General features: G+C 35.8%; 2 protein-coding genes across 2 annotated transcripts in view; one reads left to right on the forward strand and one right to left on the reverse strand.

Moving 5' to 3' along the window:
• The window catches only part of LOC128993842 (lissencephaly-1 homolog), a 60,322-nt gene extending 49,893 nt beyond the window's left edge, over window positions 1-10,429 (forward strand). The window contains exons 6-10 of the mRNA XM_054417899.1: window positions 5,360-5,537; window positions 6,634-6,769; window positions 7,061-7,213; window positions 7,576-7,771; window positions 8,954-10,429. Coding sequence (XP_054273874.1) covers window positions 5,360-5,537; window positions 6,634-6,769; window positions 7,061-7,213; window positions 7,576-7,771; window positions 8,954-9,027 — 737 coding nt within the window. The 3' untranslated portion in view covers window positions 9,028-10,429. The remainder of the gene's footprint in view (window positions 1-5,359; window positions 5,538-6,633; window positions 6,770-7,060; window positions 7,214-7,575; window positions 7,772-8,953) is intronic.
• Window positions 10,430-11,021: 592 nt separating this feature from the next.
• On the reverse strand, window positions 11,022-18,409 carry LOC128993852 (programmed cell death protein 6-like). The gene is made up of 4 exons (XM_054417911.1): window positions 18,221-18,409; window positions 16,946-17,052; window positions 15,355-15,623; window positions 11,022-13,590 (listed from the first exon to the last, which is right to left on the reverse strand). The coding sequence occupies exons 1-4, from the start codon at window positions 18,277-18,279 to the stop codon at window positions 13,489-13,491; spliced, it is 537 nt and encodes a 178-aa protein (XP_054273886.1). The 5' UTR covers window positions 18,280-18,409; the 3' UTR covers window positions 11,022-13,488.
• Between the last annotated feature and the right edge of the window lie 221 nt (window positions 18,410-18,630).

Here is an 18,630-nt window from a genome sequence, read left to right on the forward strand (position 1 = left end):
CAAAATTGGGTGTTATGAAACTCCAGCTGTTATCAGAAATTAAAAGTGGGAAGAAGAACATTATGTTAATTGTAAACAGTCAATAAGTTTGCTAATTTAACAGTTTGCTACTTATTTGCAGTGGCCTATATTACGGACCGTGGCCACTGAGCTAAAATTATAACTGGAGGTAGCACTGCCATGGCAGAAGTCTGTCAAAAGCGAGTCGCTGATTTTGTTAGGTTGGTATAGCAGTAAGTTTTCTTACCATAGCAATAACATGGCTTCTTATAACTAGGTTGGTATAGCAGTGAGTATTTTTGTCATACTTGAATACTTTTAATACTTTAATAATTTTCTTTGAAATGGCGACCATACAAAGTAGGTATTTTAAGCCAAGTATAATAATAGCCATAGCAATAATATGGCTTCTTATAACTCACACCTCACGCAAACATGGCGGCTGGCGACACGCATCTTTGACATTCAGTGCTACCTCCAGTTAGAATTATAGCTCAGTGACCGTGGCTCACTGGTTGGTAACATTATTTAAAATAACACGACATTTTGGCTGTAAAAATGGCCCAATTAGTAAATACTATTTAAGCAGCTACTGTCATAACAGAAAGGTCATATTCCTTTTAAACTAGATCACATCATCCTTTATAAGATACGTTGATTAACAATGCATGTAAACGTCAATAAATTACGTAACAGCCAATTTATTTTTTTGCTTTTTGGAAATGCCAAATTTCTATGTAATTTCCATTATTTGTTGCCAATGAAGCCGCACACCCATATAAATGAGGAGGCCCCTAACAGTTCAAGAATAAAAGCTAACTTCACTTCAAGTATATTCCACTACTAACACCTAACATTCCGTAGAGAGATTATATTATTATTAGGGTTTGTCAATCATTAAATTTTAAGTTGTTATTTCATGACAACGTAATACGAAGTTGACGTACCACTTTAGCATTGCTCTGCATTTTACCCAGAACTGAAAGAGTAATATTTTCTTTTTATTACAATTAAATAATTTCTCATGAACTGCCATGCTGTATTAGCTAGTTTCCGGCGTAGGGCTATGGGAGTAATAACACCCTGGATGCCCCAAACTCGTGCCGATTATTAAGTATTGTGTGAATCCAAATCAGCTATTATTATTTCTTTTTCTTCTCCTCCATACTAGGTACATGGCTAAAACCTTCTTTTGCCGTGGTGTTAGCATCGCAACTACTGAGCCACAACTGAACAGAAAATAATAAATATTCAGGCGTGAATAATATTCTAATTAATAACTATAAACTTTTTAAAACCTCATACCATCAAAAGAGTACTAGTTGGAGCAAGGTAATAAGAAAAAAAACCTATAGTTTACGCAAGAATTGAGAGTTTTAAAGCAGGAAAGAGCTAAAGACCACCTACAGTGACAGTTCCATGTGACGTCAGGCCTCTGCCAGACCATAGGACATACATACAACATACAACCATGATATGAGTCATGATGACATACTGTTTTATTGGTCAGATATTGTAGAGATTTAAATCATATACATTGTATACTTATTCCCATACTGATGGGTTGAGGCGTTCGAAAGTTATGGGACTTTGAAATCTCAAATTTAGACAACTTTCTTCACCCAGAAAATCATATTTTCAGTCTTACAGTATTTTCAATTAAATTCTCAACAGTTGTTACAATTTGTCCTCTTGATTTAATGTTTGAAGGTATTTCAAACCTACATCCTTATTCCTTATAAAGTAAAATTCAGACATGCCGGGAGACAGCTATAGTGTAAGAGTTCCTTATCTATTATCAGGCTCATGTAACCTATATCCTTGTCCTTCTACTGTCTGTGCTGTAGTTTGACCAAGTTCATACAGCACAGGTCAGTTTCATACAGCACGGACAGGATATAGGAATATTCTCAAGTCATTAATTAAACAAGCCAAGTACAGTTTTTTCAAAAATAAAATCGAAGATGCAGACGGAGACTCCAGAAAATTGCGGCACATCGTAAATAAGGTTGCAGGACGTCCAAGTAGGAAGGAAAAATTCCCAATAGAAGCATTCTGCGCGCACGATGGCACTGCCACCTCTGACCAGATAATAATTGTATGCAATAATTTAGATTCAATTTAATTATTAATTAAATTAATTTAATTATTAATCATTCCCTAAGACTTTTGAAGCATGGCTTTGCATAATTCCATATTCACTTGACATTTCTCACCCTCCAAACCTTTTGCCTTTGCAACTTGCCTCCATTTCCTCTACGTCGCGGACCTGTTTCTATCATTCCCTAAGCCTTTTTAAGCATAGCGTTGTATAATTTCACAGTCACTTGACATGTCCCACACTTAAAACCTTTTGCCTTTGCAACTTGCCTCCACTTCCTCTACGCCGCGGACCTGTTTCCATCATTCCTCAATCCTTTTTAAGCATGGTGTTGTATAATTCCATCGTCACTTGAAATTTCCCACACTCCAGACCTTTTGTCCTTGCAACTTCCCTCCACTTCCTCTACGTCGTGAACCTGTTTCCATCATTCCTCAAGCCTTTTTAAGCATGGAGTATATTTCCATATATACTTGTATATTTCCATAGTCACTTGACATTTCCCACACTCCAAACCTTTTGCCTTTGCAACTTGCCTCCACTTCCTCTACGTCACGGACCTGTTTCCATCATTCCCTAAGAATTTTTAAGCATGGCTTTGTATATTTCCATAGTCACTTGATATTTCCCACACTCCAGACATTTTGCCTTTGCAACTTGCCTCCACTTCCTCTACGTCGTGGACCTGTTTCCATCATTCCTCAATCCTTTTTAAGCATGGTGTTGTATATTTCCATAGTCACTTGACATTTCCCACACTCCAGACCTTTTGTCCTTGCAACTTCCCTCCACTTCCTCTACGTCGTGAACCTGTTTCCATCATTATTCAAGCCTTTTAGCGAATTTCCCTATAGGGAAGTAGCTATTACCGTAGGTCTCATGGTAAGACTTAGGCCCGGGACCGATTTACTTTTTCATTTTGATGTCCACTGAGGCCAAAAACACCACTCGTTCAAATTTTTATATATGTATATATATATATATATATATATATATATATATGTGTGTGTCCGTGAACACGATAACTTGAGTAATTTTTATCCGATTTTGATGAAATTTGGTTTGAAGGTGTAAGGCGGGATAAACTTGAATGAGTTCGCGATCCAGCATGATCGGACCATGGGAACAGGGTTTTATGGGGGGTTTTATGGGGTAAAAATTGGTTTTTCTCACTTTTGACCCTCAAAACACAAAATTTCCCAATTTTTCTCTAAACCTTCTTAAAGAGCTTAAAAAAAACAAACAATTCAGTATATCAAAGTGTTTTTGTACGGTTATTGGTTACGGAGAAAACTAAAAAAAAATGGTAAATTTAAAATTCCCATGTTATTCTTATGGAGAATATTGTTAAATGTTGTAGTTTGCTTGTTTATGGATATCTTTTGATCAAACTTGGCAAATATATTCATTTTATACTAAGCAATAATTATTTTACTTAAAACACACACTTTATTAGTTTCCTTGTAGCAGCAAACCTAGGTACTCGTTAAACCTAATGTTATTTAAATAGATCAATTGAAAATCAATTCAGCCAAATGGAAATTCGCTTAGGCGTCAGGTTTGCTGCGGCGGGGGTATTTAAGCATGGAGTTGTATATTTCCATAGTCACTTGACATTTCCCACACTCCAAACCTTTTGCCTTTGCAACTTGCCTCCACTTCCTCTACGTCACGGACCTGTTTCCATCACTCCCTAAGCCTTTTTAAGCATGGTTTTGTATTATTCTATAGTCGCTTGGCATTTCCCACACTCCAGACTTTTTGCCTTTGCAACTTCCCTCCACTTCCTCTACGTCGTGGACCAGTTTCCACCACTCTGATACGTCTCAGGAAGCAAGTGATACAAAATATGCCACAGAACATGAACAAGACGCAAGTGATACAGCTTACTACGAGAGAGCTCAATGACGAAACTGACGAAAAATCCAACGCAAAACCTGGTACATATGTATATACTAGCTGTTGTGCTTTGCAACGGGAAGAGGACACAAAATACAAACATTTTGATCTTTACATTTGTTGTATAAAATAGTTACACATATAGGCTACCACTTTTAGAAACATAATTTGGCTGCACTTTAGTATCTGTCCTACACTCATAACAATGAAAAATATCAATTTGGCTATGGATTATTCTATATTCATTTAAATTAATAGTACTGTACCCTGTCTTATAACTTGTTAATGCGAATTTAATATCACAGAACCAACTTGTGTATTTGAAACAGCTGACGAAATTCTTTTATTCGTTTTAAATATTACTCATAAGGTTAACATGGGAAATTCCAGAGCCACTGGGGCGGAGCCCGAACGGACTTTTGAGATAAGAATGCGTCTACATGTTAATCGGGAATGTGAGCTATCATCACAACAAATTTCAGCCCAATCCGGCCAGTATTTTCTGCGTTTACTTGTCACAAACATACATCCATACATCCAAACTTTCTCATTTATAATATTAGTAGGATATTATATATACCATAATACCATATAACCACACTACAAATTTAATTCTACAATATACGGTACGTAGTTTTATCCAAACAAACGATCAAAAACCCCGAATGAAATTTTTAATTGACTCAATAGTCAATGCATATAAGCGAGTCTTATCTTTCGATGCAGATTAAATAATACAAAGGCAGAGGAATGCGCGAGACCAAGGACAATGTCACGGCACGGTTGCTATAGAAACGACGCAACGAGAATTGCGCGCCAACGTCAACTTAACGCCAGTCTGTATAAACACGCCGCGTGTATAGTATTCGACGGAGCTGTACTTTCAGTTGGCAATACTGGCTTCTAACCTAGAGCGAGGTGGTTCAACCATGAGAAGCGCCTCGAACTCCTGGGTAATCCCCAGTTAGCTCCTCCCACTCTGCCCCCTATCCCCACCTAAAAGACGAGCAAGTGGTAAGTCGGTCGGGAGGATTGACGACAAGTTGGTTTCTCGAATATAATAATTTAGTTTTACAGGCCGGTCAACTGGACTGACGATGAAATAACTTGTCGACGTACTGGTTTTCAGCATTAATCTATTTAATTAAAAAAGACGGTCTAGTGGCCAGACGACCAAGTATCTTGTCGGTCTACTGGTAGGCTCCCTAAGTTTTTACCTGGATATTTTGACTTAAGCCTACCTGAAATTGTCCTTGAATTCAATCACGACATTCTTGACGCCATCCTAGAAACAGACTTTTTGGGAGCCAATGTTTTTCAAAGTTTGTGACACTGACTAACACGAATTTCTGTCGACAGTGTCGTGCAGTGCAGATCTGAGCATCAAGCTGTGGGACTTTCAGCAGACGTACCAGTGTATCAAGACAATGCACGGACACGATCACAACGTCAGTGGTGTCACATTCATGCCCAACGGGGACTTTGTCGTCTCCTCTTCCAGGGACAAGACTATTAAGATGTGGGAAGTTGCGACTGGGTAAGTACATATCTTCAGTGAATTATGCTTCAACGTTATTTAAAAAAAGAATCTGTTATGGTTTCTGGGGTAGGTTGAATGTCTGGGAGAATTAGTACCTATGTTTAGGAACAGTAGAACTTAGGAGGATAAACACGTTTTTTATTGATGGAAATTCAGCAGGGTTTGAATAATCTTTTTTTTTTAAGTAGATTGGATTTTACATTTAGAAAGGAAAGACATTTTGGGAATTCATAAAGGAAGAATTGGGCTGATTATTTGAAAAATAGGGCAACCAATAGGATGACAGATTCTGGGAAGATTTTTGGGACAGCAATGAAGCATTGCTTGGATTTAAAATCTTAAATTGTGAAAGACTTGAACAATTCTTAAAGGATTTTTCTCATTATTAGCTTGTTATGGCTACCGTCTCCTAAAGAGAAAAATGTGATTCAGATTGCAGACTTCTAGAAACCTTTTTCCACAAACCTATATACCCTCTGCCCTCGCCCAGCCTTGATAGATAATATAGTGGAACAATTTCAAATACTATCGGTTATGTTCTGAACCTCAGTACACATTATTGCAAACCTCTACAGTAGACTCCCTCTTATCCGGACACCTTTTAACCGGACATCGGTTTAACCGGACTACACTCGGCGAAAATTACATCTCTTTAACCGGAAAATTTTTATCTGCACATTGGTTTAACTGGACTAGATCGGCAGGAAAGTGGGCAGTACTGTAACGACTGTTCTCGTGGGAAAGATTTGAGACCAGTGATCACGTGTCTAAATACAATGCTCTCCTAAATTTAAGTCGAATATCATGGTAAACAGTTTGTTTTAACGAGTTTTTGGGGACGTCGGTTCAACCGGAAACCCCGTTATCCAGACTGGCCTTGGTCCCGAGGAGTCCGGATAAGAGGGAGTCTTGTATATGAAGACAATCTGTACGACAAGTCTTCTTAGCTTGGAAACTAATGCAGTTTCATCCATACATTTTGATAATGTCCTTCCAAATTAGCTATCTGCATTTAAAAAACAGCCAGTACATTTAGTAATCGGAGGAATTTAGAATCTTGTGTTTATGAATAATTTAATGTTTGGTTATCTAGTTACTGTGTCAAGACTTTCACTGGCCACAGAGAGTGGGTTAGGATGGTGAGGGTGTCTCCAGATGGCAGCTACATTGCCTCTTGTTCCAACGACCATACAGTCAGGGTCTGGGTCGCTGCCTCCAGGGAGTGCAAGGTAAAAACCTACTGCTGTTGGCCACTGTGAAATAACGTAACAGTTTATCTATTTAAACGTGTAAAGCTTAAAACAATTTTTTTGTCATAGGTCGCTAGGCACGAGCCTGGAATAGTATAAGCTATAGATTTAGAAGTGAATTTTGTAGTTAAATTTTACCAACAGCGATGAGCTAATTCTGATCCTTGATAGAATGTGATCCTTTATTCTAACCACGGGAAACAAAGTTGGTGCAAATCGGTGGCTTAAACATAATTAATTTGAGTTAATTTGGTAACATTGTTTTGGCAGGTGGAGCTGAGAGACCACGACCACGTGGTAGAGTGTGTGGCCTGGGCCCCTGACAGTGCTCACGCAGCCATCAATGATGCGGCTGGCACTGACAACAAGCGAGCCACAGAGGGACCCTTCCTAGTCTCCGGCTCCAGGGACAAAACAATCAAGGTGAATCCACTCAAATTTTCATCAATCTAAGACTATTACTCAATGAATCAAATAAATTATTTAATCCACTTTATCATTTTCTACCAAAAGGCTTAAAAAGATACTGGATTCTGATCAATTTACCAGATTGCCACTAAATTATTGTATATTTCCAACAATATATTTAATCTATAGGATGGCCATCTTCAGAACAGTGACACCACTAATCTATTATCTAATCAATTAATCATTGTGTGTTGTGTGAAGTTTTTGTGTTACTGGTGCTAGGATAAATTTGCAACAAAATATTAGATTGTTAACTGTATTTCACATGTATCGTCTAGTGACAATAAATTCTATTCTAACTGACATGATGTGACTAGGTGTGGGACGTAGGCATCGGCGTGTGTCTGTTCACATTGATCGGCCACGACAACTGGGTGCGAGGCGTTCTGTTCCATCCAGGAGGCAAGTTTCTGGTGTCCGTGTCTGACGACAAGACCATGCGAATTTGGGATGTGCGCAACCGCCGCTGCTGCAAGACGATAGAGGCGCACACACATTTCTGCACCTCCATTGGTACTTTGGTTAAATTATTTTAAATATCTTTGTATTATGTTGTTTATTGGTCCATTAAGTCACGGAAGTCACTATTAAATTAAATTTAATGGATATTTACTAATACTATTCACTTGTTCTACAAAACTAAAGTCAAAATTAAAATAATCTTTTTCCATGTTTTATACACCCATACAACGCATATTTCCCTAACTAACATATGGCTCGATTTCTAACAGTAATAGCAGTGATCATTTGAAGTACTGTAGCATTGTTTGCTGCAAAGTAATAACCTACTTTCATTTTAAAGAGTTGTTAGCCTCCGGATTACGTTTGAATATTTATAATGGTTTAAATACCTGTATTCAGTAATCCAAACTGCTGCTTGCGGTAACTATAGTTTCAGTTCAGCTAGGAACCATCTTCAGGCCGTTCAAGGTGTCGTTATTAATGTTAAATGTTCGTCAATCAATGTGCGTGTTTGTGTGTGTTTTATGTAATTATATTATAAATGACGGCCTTCATATACGGAGGTAAATAACGACACCTTGTACGGCCTGAAGATGGTTCCCAGTGAACCGAAACTATGGTTGCCACAAGCAGCAGTTTGGATTACTGAATGCAGGTATTTAAACCATTATAAATAATAACCTACTGTATATTTCCCCCTTTGAAATTAAATTACTCTGCATGTCAAACCTTCATGTTTTCCTGGAAGGAACTTAAGATCGTTCAAATAACGAAGGCGGTTGGGAATGTGATCTCCTTGCAGCCAATGGATAAGGTTTGTATTCATTGGCTGCAGGTAGGCCCTATCCCCGACTGCCCTCTCTATTTGAACAAACAATTTAGTGTTCTCCCTCTTGTTCAGTGTGAGTCTTAGAGGTTAACAATCAGAAGAAAAAACCATGAGCTCATTAGTTTGCCTTATGAAGAATCATCATTAAATTTTTGTTCAAGCCTTAGGACCAGACTCTAATTATAGATCGTCAGAAGTTAATAAATAAATGGATACCTTATATAAAATCACACTTTATGTCCCCAAAATTAGTAAGAACATTAATATATTAAACATTTTAAGAATACAATAACATAAAAACAAGATCTAAACAGGAAGCAGTTTTTTGTATCACCTTTGTAAACACTTAAAAAAAAAAAAAAAAACAACAACGCTTTATGTGATAAAAGTTTTGTTTTTTCCAGATTTCCACAAATCGCAGCCATTTGTGATCACGGGCAGTGTCGATCAGTCCGTCAAGATCTGGGAATGCCGCTAATGCTCCTCCCCCTCGTACACTCTTAACTTATTCCTTTTCAATCGAATGCCGACAATTGAAAAGCTTAAATCAGTGTCTCATCGAATACGTTTCGTAGTGTAGACTGTTTTGTTATGTTTGGAGGCCGCGATTAATCCACCATTGATGCTACAGTAACGTCGGTGAAGTCATCGCGTAATCATTCTGCCAACAAACGCAATCGCTGCATCTGTGATTCCGGTTAAGTGTGAAATTGGTTAAGTACTGTAACGAAATTTTCTTTGGCTCAAACAAGACATCAGATTTTAATTTAAAATTATATAGTTGATTTGAGCTACAAACTATATACTATAGTGGTCATGCAAGATCTTTAATTAAACATTGGTATTTTCCGGATGGATAAAAATGCAACGTTTAAACGTGAGTTGTCAATTGTTTCTTAAATTGGTTATCAGTGCAACTCATATTTGATTCATTAAAGTGTTTAAAGTTTTAATACAGCATTTTTATTCAAATGAGCTTTTGTTATTGTATATTGAAAGCTTATCGTATAGTCAAGATTGAGTTTTAAAAGCGTTAATCAAACTATAATCAATTTTTAACTATCTATAAGAAACAGTTGGTTTGGATTAATAGTTACCGTTGTATAATCTTAAAAAATAGATTCAGTCTTAAATTACAACCTAAATTCGTCTAAAAACCTGGCTCTTAGTTGTAAGGAATTTGTTGTGTCTATTATAGTTTTATTACTGTTTGTATGAATTTAATTTCTTGTCATAAAGAGAATCTAGTTTTTTAATTATTTTCCAGACACAAACCTTATCATTTATTTTTTAGTGAATTTGCTGGATATTCATCAGCGGGAAAGAGTAATTTTAAAGGTTTATTACTGTTTTCACTAGTTTGAAAAGTTAGTGAAATACAGTTAAGGGAAGGGCACACAATGAATCTGATCTTTTATATTTAAATATTTAATCTGGTTTTAATTATAATAATCTTTTTGTTAAATCAATACCAACCTTTTTAAAGGTTAATTTTTCTTATGTATTTTTCCTTGTATTTTAGGTTGAGTTAACATAATACTTGGTCATAATTTATACATAATATAGCTGCTGAGCATTCAAGTAAGATTATTAATTTTACAATCATATTAAATAATATAATGTGTTGATCATTACAAAAAATTCAACATTTCCAAAAAGCGAAGAGGAAATCTGGATGTAAATAGAGTGTGCGCCTTACCAGCTCAGTATCTTCTCGCGGTAGACACGTTTCGTATCTAGCTTTTGTATGTCGAGGCTTCATGTGCGCACGCATCCTAGCCCCGTTTGTTTGCTGTACAAATTGCATTCATCACAACTGTATCGTTGTTTCATTTTTTATCATGAATAAATGCAATATTCGACATATTGTAGACAGCAAATGGTATTGTTTTATTGTTTCCTTCTGTCTCAGCGAAGAGTATGGTGTTAATAGTTGTACATGTACTTAATTTTTACTAGGCTATGTGTTTTTCAACGCTATTTGCATCTCTTGTAAGGAGGTCTTGTTACGCCCTAGTTTTAACCTTTGATTTGACGGTGGCGTCGTCCTGTAATCCAGCTACTAGGAGGTCTTGAATTGTGGATATTCATAGGCATGCACTGTGGATGTGATACTACCTGGTGTGGATCAAGGTCCACACTAGTGAGTACTACGACTATCCGCAGTGCTATCCATAATTAGACCAATTTGTTAATTACAAGGCAAAAATGTGGTTCTGATTCCACCATAAACTGTAGGTCCCTTAGTTACCATTCGTTAGCTGTATGGGCTATTAATTAACAGCTGTGACTAAGGAATATGTCGGCCTTAGTCACTAACAAGACTACAAGATCGCGCCACTCGTCCTACACTCATCTCCATTCATACTTGGTTTAAAATACATACTTTCTTATGGTTCCCATTTCAAAAGAAATTTTTTTTTTAATATAGAAAAGTAAAATACAGTTTTAGGGTAGATGAAAAAAACAGCAAAGGAAATATAAATATATTTATATACTGTTTATTATATTAAAATAACATCTCTATACAACTCTTGCTACATAAATATACCCCAATGAAAATTCAAAGTCTTTTTAAATCTTACATAGTTGATCAAATATTCGATTACATGGTTTGTTTGGTACAAAGATAATATGGTAACTCTAAAAGTAATTGGACATGAAGGAACTTTACTTAAGAATATTAACGTTCTGAGGGCAATTGCAGATGGTTTTAGTATTTGAACTCATTTAGTTAAGATTTGTGCAGTTAAGCAACGAACATCTTGTTACATGTATTACAGTGTTTTGTTTAGTCTGTATGTTGGAACCTGTCTTCTGTCCCTTTGTCTACTAGGGACAGCCCTGGGCCTTAAACTGTTGGAGTCCCCAGGAGACAGGTTCCGTCATTTAGACTATAGTAATGTCACACATGAAAAACATGCATCTCAAAGTATTTTTGATTTTATAATATTGTCGATTATAAAATATGTACAATTTCTGAAACATTTTTAAAATGCCACAGTATTCAAAAAATAAAAATAATATGATTTACAGAGTATCTAAAGAAATACTTGAGCTACAATATATTGCATATAAACATATTTTAGCAGATAAGAAATAACCCTAATGTATCCACATTACATGCAATGATCACAAAAAGTTCTATTCAAATCACAGACATTATAAAAGTCAGACTTTAGTATACAATTTGACACAAGAGTTATTTAACTTTGGGTAAGAAAACTATTTTAAGTGACAATAGCATCAATGATGACTACTCGTGGTAACTTTATAACTCTAAAAAATCATAGACTATGTAAATATTAAGTACGGTACTAAGATGTTATAGTAAGAAATGGTTTCCTGTTCTTGTTTTTGCAACTTGAGAAACTTAAAAAAGTAAAACATTTTCATAAGTACAGAGCTTTTAACGTGATATATTTTGTAGAAAGAATCCCTGAATATGCTGATGTCACTACACATTTTATAGGCTACATAATACAATGAGTTGTTTTTTTTATTTTTTTTTTAACAAACTGTTTTCAAGGGGTGTCCTAATAACACCGCAACAGTTAAAGTCATACAAAATTAAATTGTTATAATTTAATTGTTTATCTACCCTATTTTATATTTAATTCCACTACAAAATCTAAAAACAAATAAAGAATAAAGGGTTTATAAAGTTATCAAGAATTTAAAATACTGAATATTTCACATACAAAATAGGCCTACAATAACAAAATTGACAAAAATTATATTTTATAACTAAATAAATCTCAGTTTCAGACGCATTATATTGTTTATAATATTTAATAGCTAATTTACTACTTCTTTTTACTGCACCCAATACATAAATGATTTCTTCTTTCAAAATTAGATAATGTAATTTTAATCAATGCACATAGGGAAATATTGTTTAAGACACCCTGGTTCCACGAAATAATTAATACCGAAAAATGTAGGGAACCTTTGAACTGTGATGGAACTTAATACAAGGGCTGTTCTGAATATTTGGAATAAAATAAAAAGATTGTAAGAGACAAGAATTTTACAGTATAAATTTGAAATATCAACTAAAATACCACTTTCTACATAGCCACCAAAAGAATTAAGGCACTTATAGCATTGGAAGTGCTTTGAAATTCCTTTATCGTAGAATTGCGCCACCTGTGAGCTTTGCCATCTGGTGACACGGAAATGGAGCTCCATTTCTAAACGTGCTCTTTCTAAACAGGTCTTAATTTTTGGAAACAACGGAATACTAATTCTTGAAAGAAAACACTCGAAGCAAGGTCTGGTTTGCTGTAGGGTGGTTAAGTGAAAATTTCTCATTTTAATATTAGAATGAAGGCGATCTTGAGTGTGATTTTGCCGAGTGAGATCACATACTTTATGATAAATATCTATAGGTTAAAAGTTTACGTCGAACAAAAATCATATTACAGATGGCATCTTACAACAAGCGGGACTTTCAAAAATTGTAGTAGACTTTAATATAAAAAACTGACAGCGCAACGACATTTCTGAAGTGACGGCTGGACTTGTGTATTGAAAGTGTGTGATTATCGCGCACCTGTCAGTGTCAGATGGGCTAAATAACCACCGTTTATGTTTTGATCACTGCCACTTTGTTAACTACTAACTACATTACCCTTTGGCCTTTAACCTTCGCCTATAAATGCACTAGCGTGTAAAGTATCCTAAATCAATGCTTTAACTAACTTTTCATTATACATGAAGCTTTCCACATATTCCGTTAAGTCTAATATTTTTCTTAGGCTGAAATCTATTATGGCACAAAATTAAGCTTGAAGGATTTTATGGAAAATATTACAAGAAACGTCTAGAAGGCAGTTTCCTCTTCGGAGGATCACAACAAGCATAACACTAATATCTTATCTTGTGTGTATTAACAAACATAGGCCCCTAATATAGTTTTTAATACTGACTAAACAGTTTAGATCTTCAGTCCTAACACCATTCCGATGAATTGTTCGTAGTGAATGGTGATATAACCATCCTGGTCTGTATCATACTGCCGAAATGCTGATGTAAGTGTCTGGAAAAAATTAATTTAAACATAGTTAAATCCTAATTTTGTAAACATTTAAGATAAAAAAATAAGTCAGTTGTCAAAGTGGGTATAGTGGTCACTCTCTGGACCGACCCAAAATCGACCCCCGTTCCGATCACAGTTACTACTCTGTTTGAGAAGAAATTAAGGTTAGTTTATCCGCCTTGGGTTTTAAAACTAGTTGATTTGTCTGACCATTTCTCAAAATCTAAAGACTTCCTTTATTGCAGTAATAATATAGAATTGTGTAGGTAGAATTTTGTTAACTAGACTTTTCAAGCAGGTTCCAGAGCATGATTGTATAATGAATTGAATAAATAATTGTATTGCAATACTGTGTGTGTATAATATAGAGTATAATCCGTGGGGTCAGAATTCAAATTATTGCATTTTTATAGTAAAAGTACTCCTATTTTTGAGAGAAAATGTGCAGTACGATGGTAAAGAAGGGACCGATTTGTCTTTCTATTTTCAGTAAATCAGTAATGTTGGGTCAACAGAATAATTTTGCAAATAGTAGACACTCATTGATCGTGCCGTAGACTCCCATGATTTGATTAACCTTGCTGTGGCTTTACAACGATAAAAAAATAAATAAAAAATGTATTATGTAAGCGATGGACTTAATGTTCAGTGTTAAGAGGCTCATCATCTTGCAGCAAGACTAAAGAGATGCAGTTGTTGACTTCAAGGACCACTGATGAGTTACCGATTATATTTAGAGTGTTTTAATTTTTGTTATTAGGCCTAACTTGTATCTAGGCTATCCAATAATATTTTTTTACATAAACGTATGAAACAAAGTTAAAAGGTATGATCACTGTTTGAAAATGTTTATTTTTTATTTTTATTAGCCTAACTTAACCTGTATAAACCTTGTGATGATGTGGTGTAGTATGAGTGTAAATGAAGATACCTGGGCCCTATATATCTTCCTCTAACCACTGCCAAATCACGCACATTTCCTGTCGAAACCCAACTCTATTGCAAGGAATTAATTTAGCTCGTCAAAGTGCACAATATTACCTTAGCTGCCTATCACAGCCAGCTTTTATGTTCTTAATGTATCTAATTATAATATAATGAACAGAGAAATATATATATATATACTTATTCTAATTCGTGAAAAAGGTTACTAGACTTAGCAAATGTGAATTCTAATTTACGATATTAATTGCCAGACCACGACCCTTCGAGAACCTAATAAACTACATGATTGAATTACTTTTTGCCCCAACCTACACCCTTTCCCCAACCCCTACTTCTATTAGCTAGACATCTTAGGCTACAGTCTACTTATCCGATCAGATGTACAGCTCCAGGCGCTCGACACTACACTGAACTCGTCTCTTGGTTCGCTGCGCGTGCCTACCCGGGTCGACTGCGCGCGCATCGTGGTCACGTGACTTGCGCTGTTGTAGCGGTCCGCTACAACCTCTTCAAGACAGTTTATTTTAAATTTAGTAGCTTAACTATAAATTCAAAGTTAATGTTGGCCAATGCAATGTATTGTTAATCTGGTTTAAAAAAGGACTTTGAATGTTAGTTATTTCCCAGACATTTTAGGTTAGGCTTGCATTTTCCATGATCACTCAGCCACTAATATCATATATATAGCTATTACCTATCGTTGGTAATCAAGCATCTACTGTACTTTGAAACATAACCAATGTAGAAATGATTAATAATTTTAGCATATTAGCTAAATTTTAAAACCAAGATCATAAACATTTTCTATAAAATACTTACATGCAAGACGATACAGCATTGGATGAAATCGTCAAACAAGATGGTTCCGTTCCCATGTCTGTCAAATTTGCGTACCATTAGGTCGATGATGTTCTCGCTGAGTCGGTAGCCAAATGAGACCAGAGCTGTTTTTAACTCCGTCCTATCTATGTTCCCGGAATGATCCCTGTCAAATGATCGGAAGCAGTTTTGCCAGTCCGTCACGTATTTCCATAATGCTCCAAAGTCCTCAAAAGAAACAGTTCCTCTATTCTGTTTGTCAAACATTCCTGTGAAAATGCACTTGAGGATATCATGTAGGCCTAGCTCAGAAGTGAATTTTGTTATTTAAGGAAAAGGTAGGTCTAATTTCAGAAATTTTTATTTTAAAAGACAGGGAACCCATTACAAAGTAGGCTATTTGAACAATTAGACAACTTGAATATTTAGCCTAAGTATGATTATAATGCAATTATATACAGTTTATAATATTACCAAGGAACTTATAACACATTTGTATTTATTTTCATTTTCACATTGATGGCAATATTAATAAATATTAGTAAAAACGTGATAGCCTAAATTTGGTTTAGTTTTATAATACAAAGTACCTACATAAAAAAATATATAGAGAGATTTTTTAGTGAATTTTCATTAACGTAATTGGCTACGGTACTGGCTTTAGTTTAAGTATTAGGCCTACTTGCCAGTTTTAAGCTGCGTTTTTTTCTGACTTCATCTTGTTTGTGCCCTATCTTATCTTGTTATTTGTAGGACTATACCATTAAAAAAACATATGTCACAACACAAAATGTTGTTAAGCCGCGTTTACACCGACGTTTCAAAGATAAAGTTGCAAAATTTTATTGCAAACAGCAGTTTCAAATAAAAGTTTGCAATTTTTATTTCATGGTTTTAATTTAATATTTTATGGAAATGTTTTAAACACTTTGACCTTGATTATGACTCGCCTAAGTACTGGTTCCTGGGATCAGTCCTTCCGAGGATGTCAGGTGTAGAGGATGTCATTTTGAATCAAATGTCATTCCATGTGTAGTTTTTCATGTTTATATTTTTGTAATCGGAAATAGTTTGGTTCCACAGGACTTGCTGCTCTCAGTACTAGCTAATTAACTTTAGAATATTGTCATCTCCCCAATCCATCTCACTCAGTCAATTTGCCATTGTCACTCACAAGCATGAGGTACTTAACTAGTAGCAGTCCAGACAGGCTAATGACACTTGAGTTGAGACACAGGGTGCGAGTGATCACGTGAGTGAGAGAGGAAGTGGCAGCGTAGGGGATGGCGGAGAAATGTTTCTGTTTCGTGTTTCAACGGTACATAGTGGCCGAAACCAGTGTTGCAAACAAAAGATTGCTACTCCCTTTTATCTTTACCGACTTCAGGTGGAAAAACAAAAATTTCTGTTGCAAACACTGAAAAAACTGTTTTCAACAGCATCATGTTTTGTCTAAAAATGCGTGTTTTAGAGATGTTTGCAATTTCTGTTTACAACTCGTATTTCAAACTCCGGTGTTTTAACGCGGCTTTGTACATGTTTTAGAAAAATACAACAATATTTAGTACAGTACTTAGATTTTAAAACTCACCAATCATAAGTCTGACGGTCTCTGGGTTGAAAGGAGTCCAAGTACCATTAGATAAAGCTACTTGTAACTCATCGGCAGATATATAACCACTCCGATCTGAATCCACTCTGAGGAACAAAACATGTTAGGGACGGTTTGCAGGAGAGGGGTTTGTAGTTACAGAGTAGCTGAAATCGCAGACATTTAACAAAGAAGGGCAAATACAAGCTGTAGATATGTAACTCCTATGACCACAATCTTACGAGAAAAAAAATCAGAAATAAAAATATTATAAAACATTTTGGATGTGAGTAGTAGAACAATATTTTTTTTTTTTTATTTTAAAAAAAGAGGTTGGCGGCCTCTTTTAACCTTGCATTTGCCCGTCCACATAGACTAAGCGCCCGTGCGTGGATCGTTTGCAGCAAAGCAAGGAGTGAGCCGGTACAGTACAAAGGTGAACTGTACTGATAAAATGTTATCGGCAGTGACCAGGATCCGAACCCACGACATCGCTGCCTTGGGCCCGAAGTCCGCGACGCTACCGACTGAGCCACCGACTCACTAACATATTAGAACAATATATATTAGAACAAGCCATACCGTAATGGCAGTAGCCTATGAGGTTGGTTAATGCAAAACTTTTAACTTAGATCTGACTCCATTGTACCACAGAAAACGTACTACTATACCCAGAATGCCAACCGCATGGTAAAAAGCATTAAGCGGTTTGAGAGAGCTTTGCCTGTCAATCCGTAGGCAGCGCCACCAGCGTTGCTATGCTATTGCATGGCAACGCTGTTGGCGCTGCCTACGGATTGACAGGCAAAGCTCTCTCAAACCGCTTAATGCTTTTTACCATGCGGTTGGCATTCTGGGTATAGTAGTACGTTTTCTGTGATTGTACTAAGTTAACAATAACTTATAAAAGTATTGATTTAATGAATAGGTTAACCTAACAAAAAACCCAACTTCAATATAGTTAAGTTATAATTGATTATTACGATGGAGTCGGATATAGTTTTTTTTTTTAAATCACAATATTAAGTCTTACAACATGTGTAGCCTATAAAGTCCTGTCGTAAATATTGCTAAGATTGATCAAGCTAGGGTAACATAGGCCTAATATGAAAAAGATCAACCTGTGAATTTGTAAATTGAAGCTCTACTAAACTGTGTTACTTAAACATGGAAATTGGATGTTAAGTTCTATCCATAACTACTTTAGTACAATCAACATTAAATCCAGCCTAAAATCCTAGAAAAGTTTTAAAGTTGATTTTACATAGTACATACCTCTGAAACACATCCCAAAGAAATTCCCTTGAAGGCATCGGCGATGAAAAATGAGACATTACAAGTCCACTGTTCCTCCAAAATGAATTTAAAAAAATGACTAATGCGATTGATATCTCACTCTGATAATGTAAAATGATAAAAATAAATTTTTCCACGAACCCTGAGCCTAAGTCTTGTTTGTTTGCCCCTGCATGCACGTTCCTCCTCTTTCTGTTCACTGTGTACTCAGTTCCTTCCTGTTTACACTGACAGTTCACCTGAACGTCAAACGTCATCGTCTGCTAGTGATTTTTCTGTAAATTTTCTAACTGCCAATTTGTTGGCTTGCTCTATTGATCATGAAGCCGAATATAGACTTTGGTAACTTTTTGTGTATTCGTTAGCCTAACATGGCCTAACTGTGACAA

This window comes from Macrosteles quadrilineatus, unplaced genomic scaffold (genome assembly GCF_028750875.1).
Source record: "Macrosteles quadrilineatus isolate MER2022 unplaced genomic scaffold, UCM_ALF_1.0 Scaffold_1__1_contigs__length_201487025, whole genome shotgun sequence".
NCBI classification, from domain to species: domain Eukaryota; kingdom Metazoa; phylum Arthropoda; class Insecta; order Hemiptera; family Cicadellidae; genus Macrosteles; species Macrosteles quadrilineatus.

Bases quoted from the DNA above. Each gene is read 5' to 3' on its own strand.
- LOC128993852 (XM_054417911.1), bottom strand. From the start codon at position 18,279: ATGTCTCATTTTTCATCGCCGATGCCTTCAAGGGAATTTCTTTGGGAT. The intron at 17,053-18,220 runs GTATGTACTATG...TTTGTTCCTCAG, and splicing joins CTTTGGGATGTGTTTCAGAG to AGTGGATTCAGATCGGAGTG. The intron at 15,624-16,945 runs GTGAGTTTTAAA...GCATTTTCACAG, and splicing joins GACCGTCAGACTTATGATTG to GAATGTTTGACAAACAGAAT.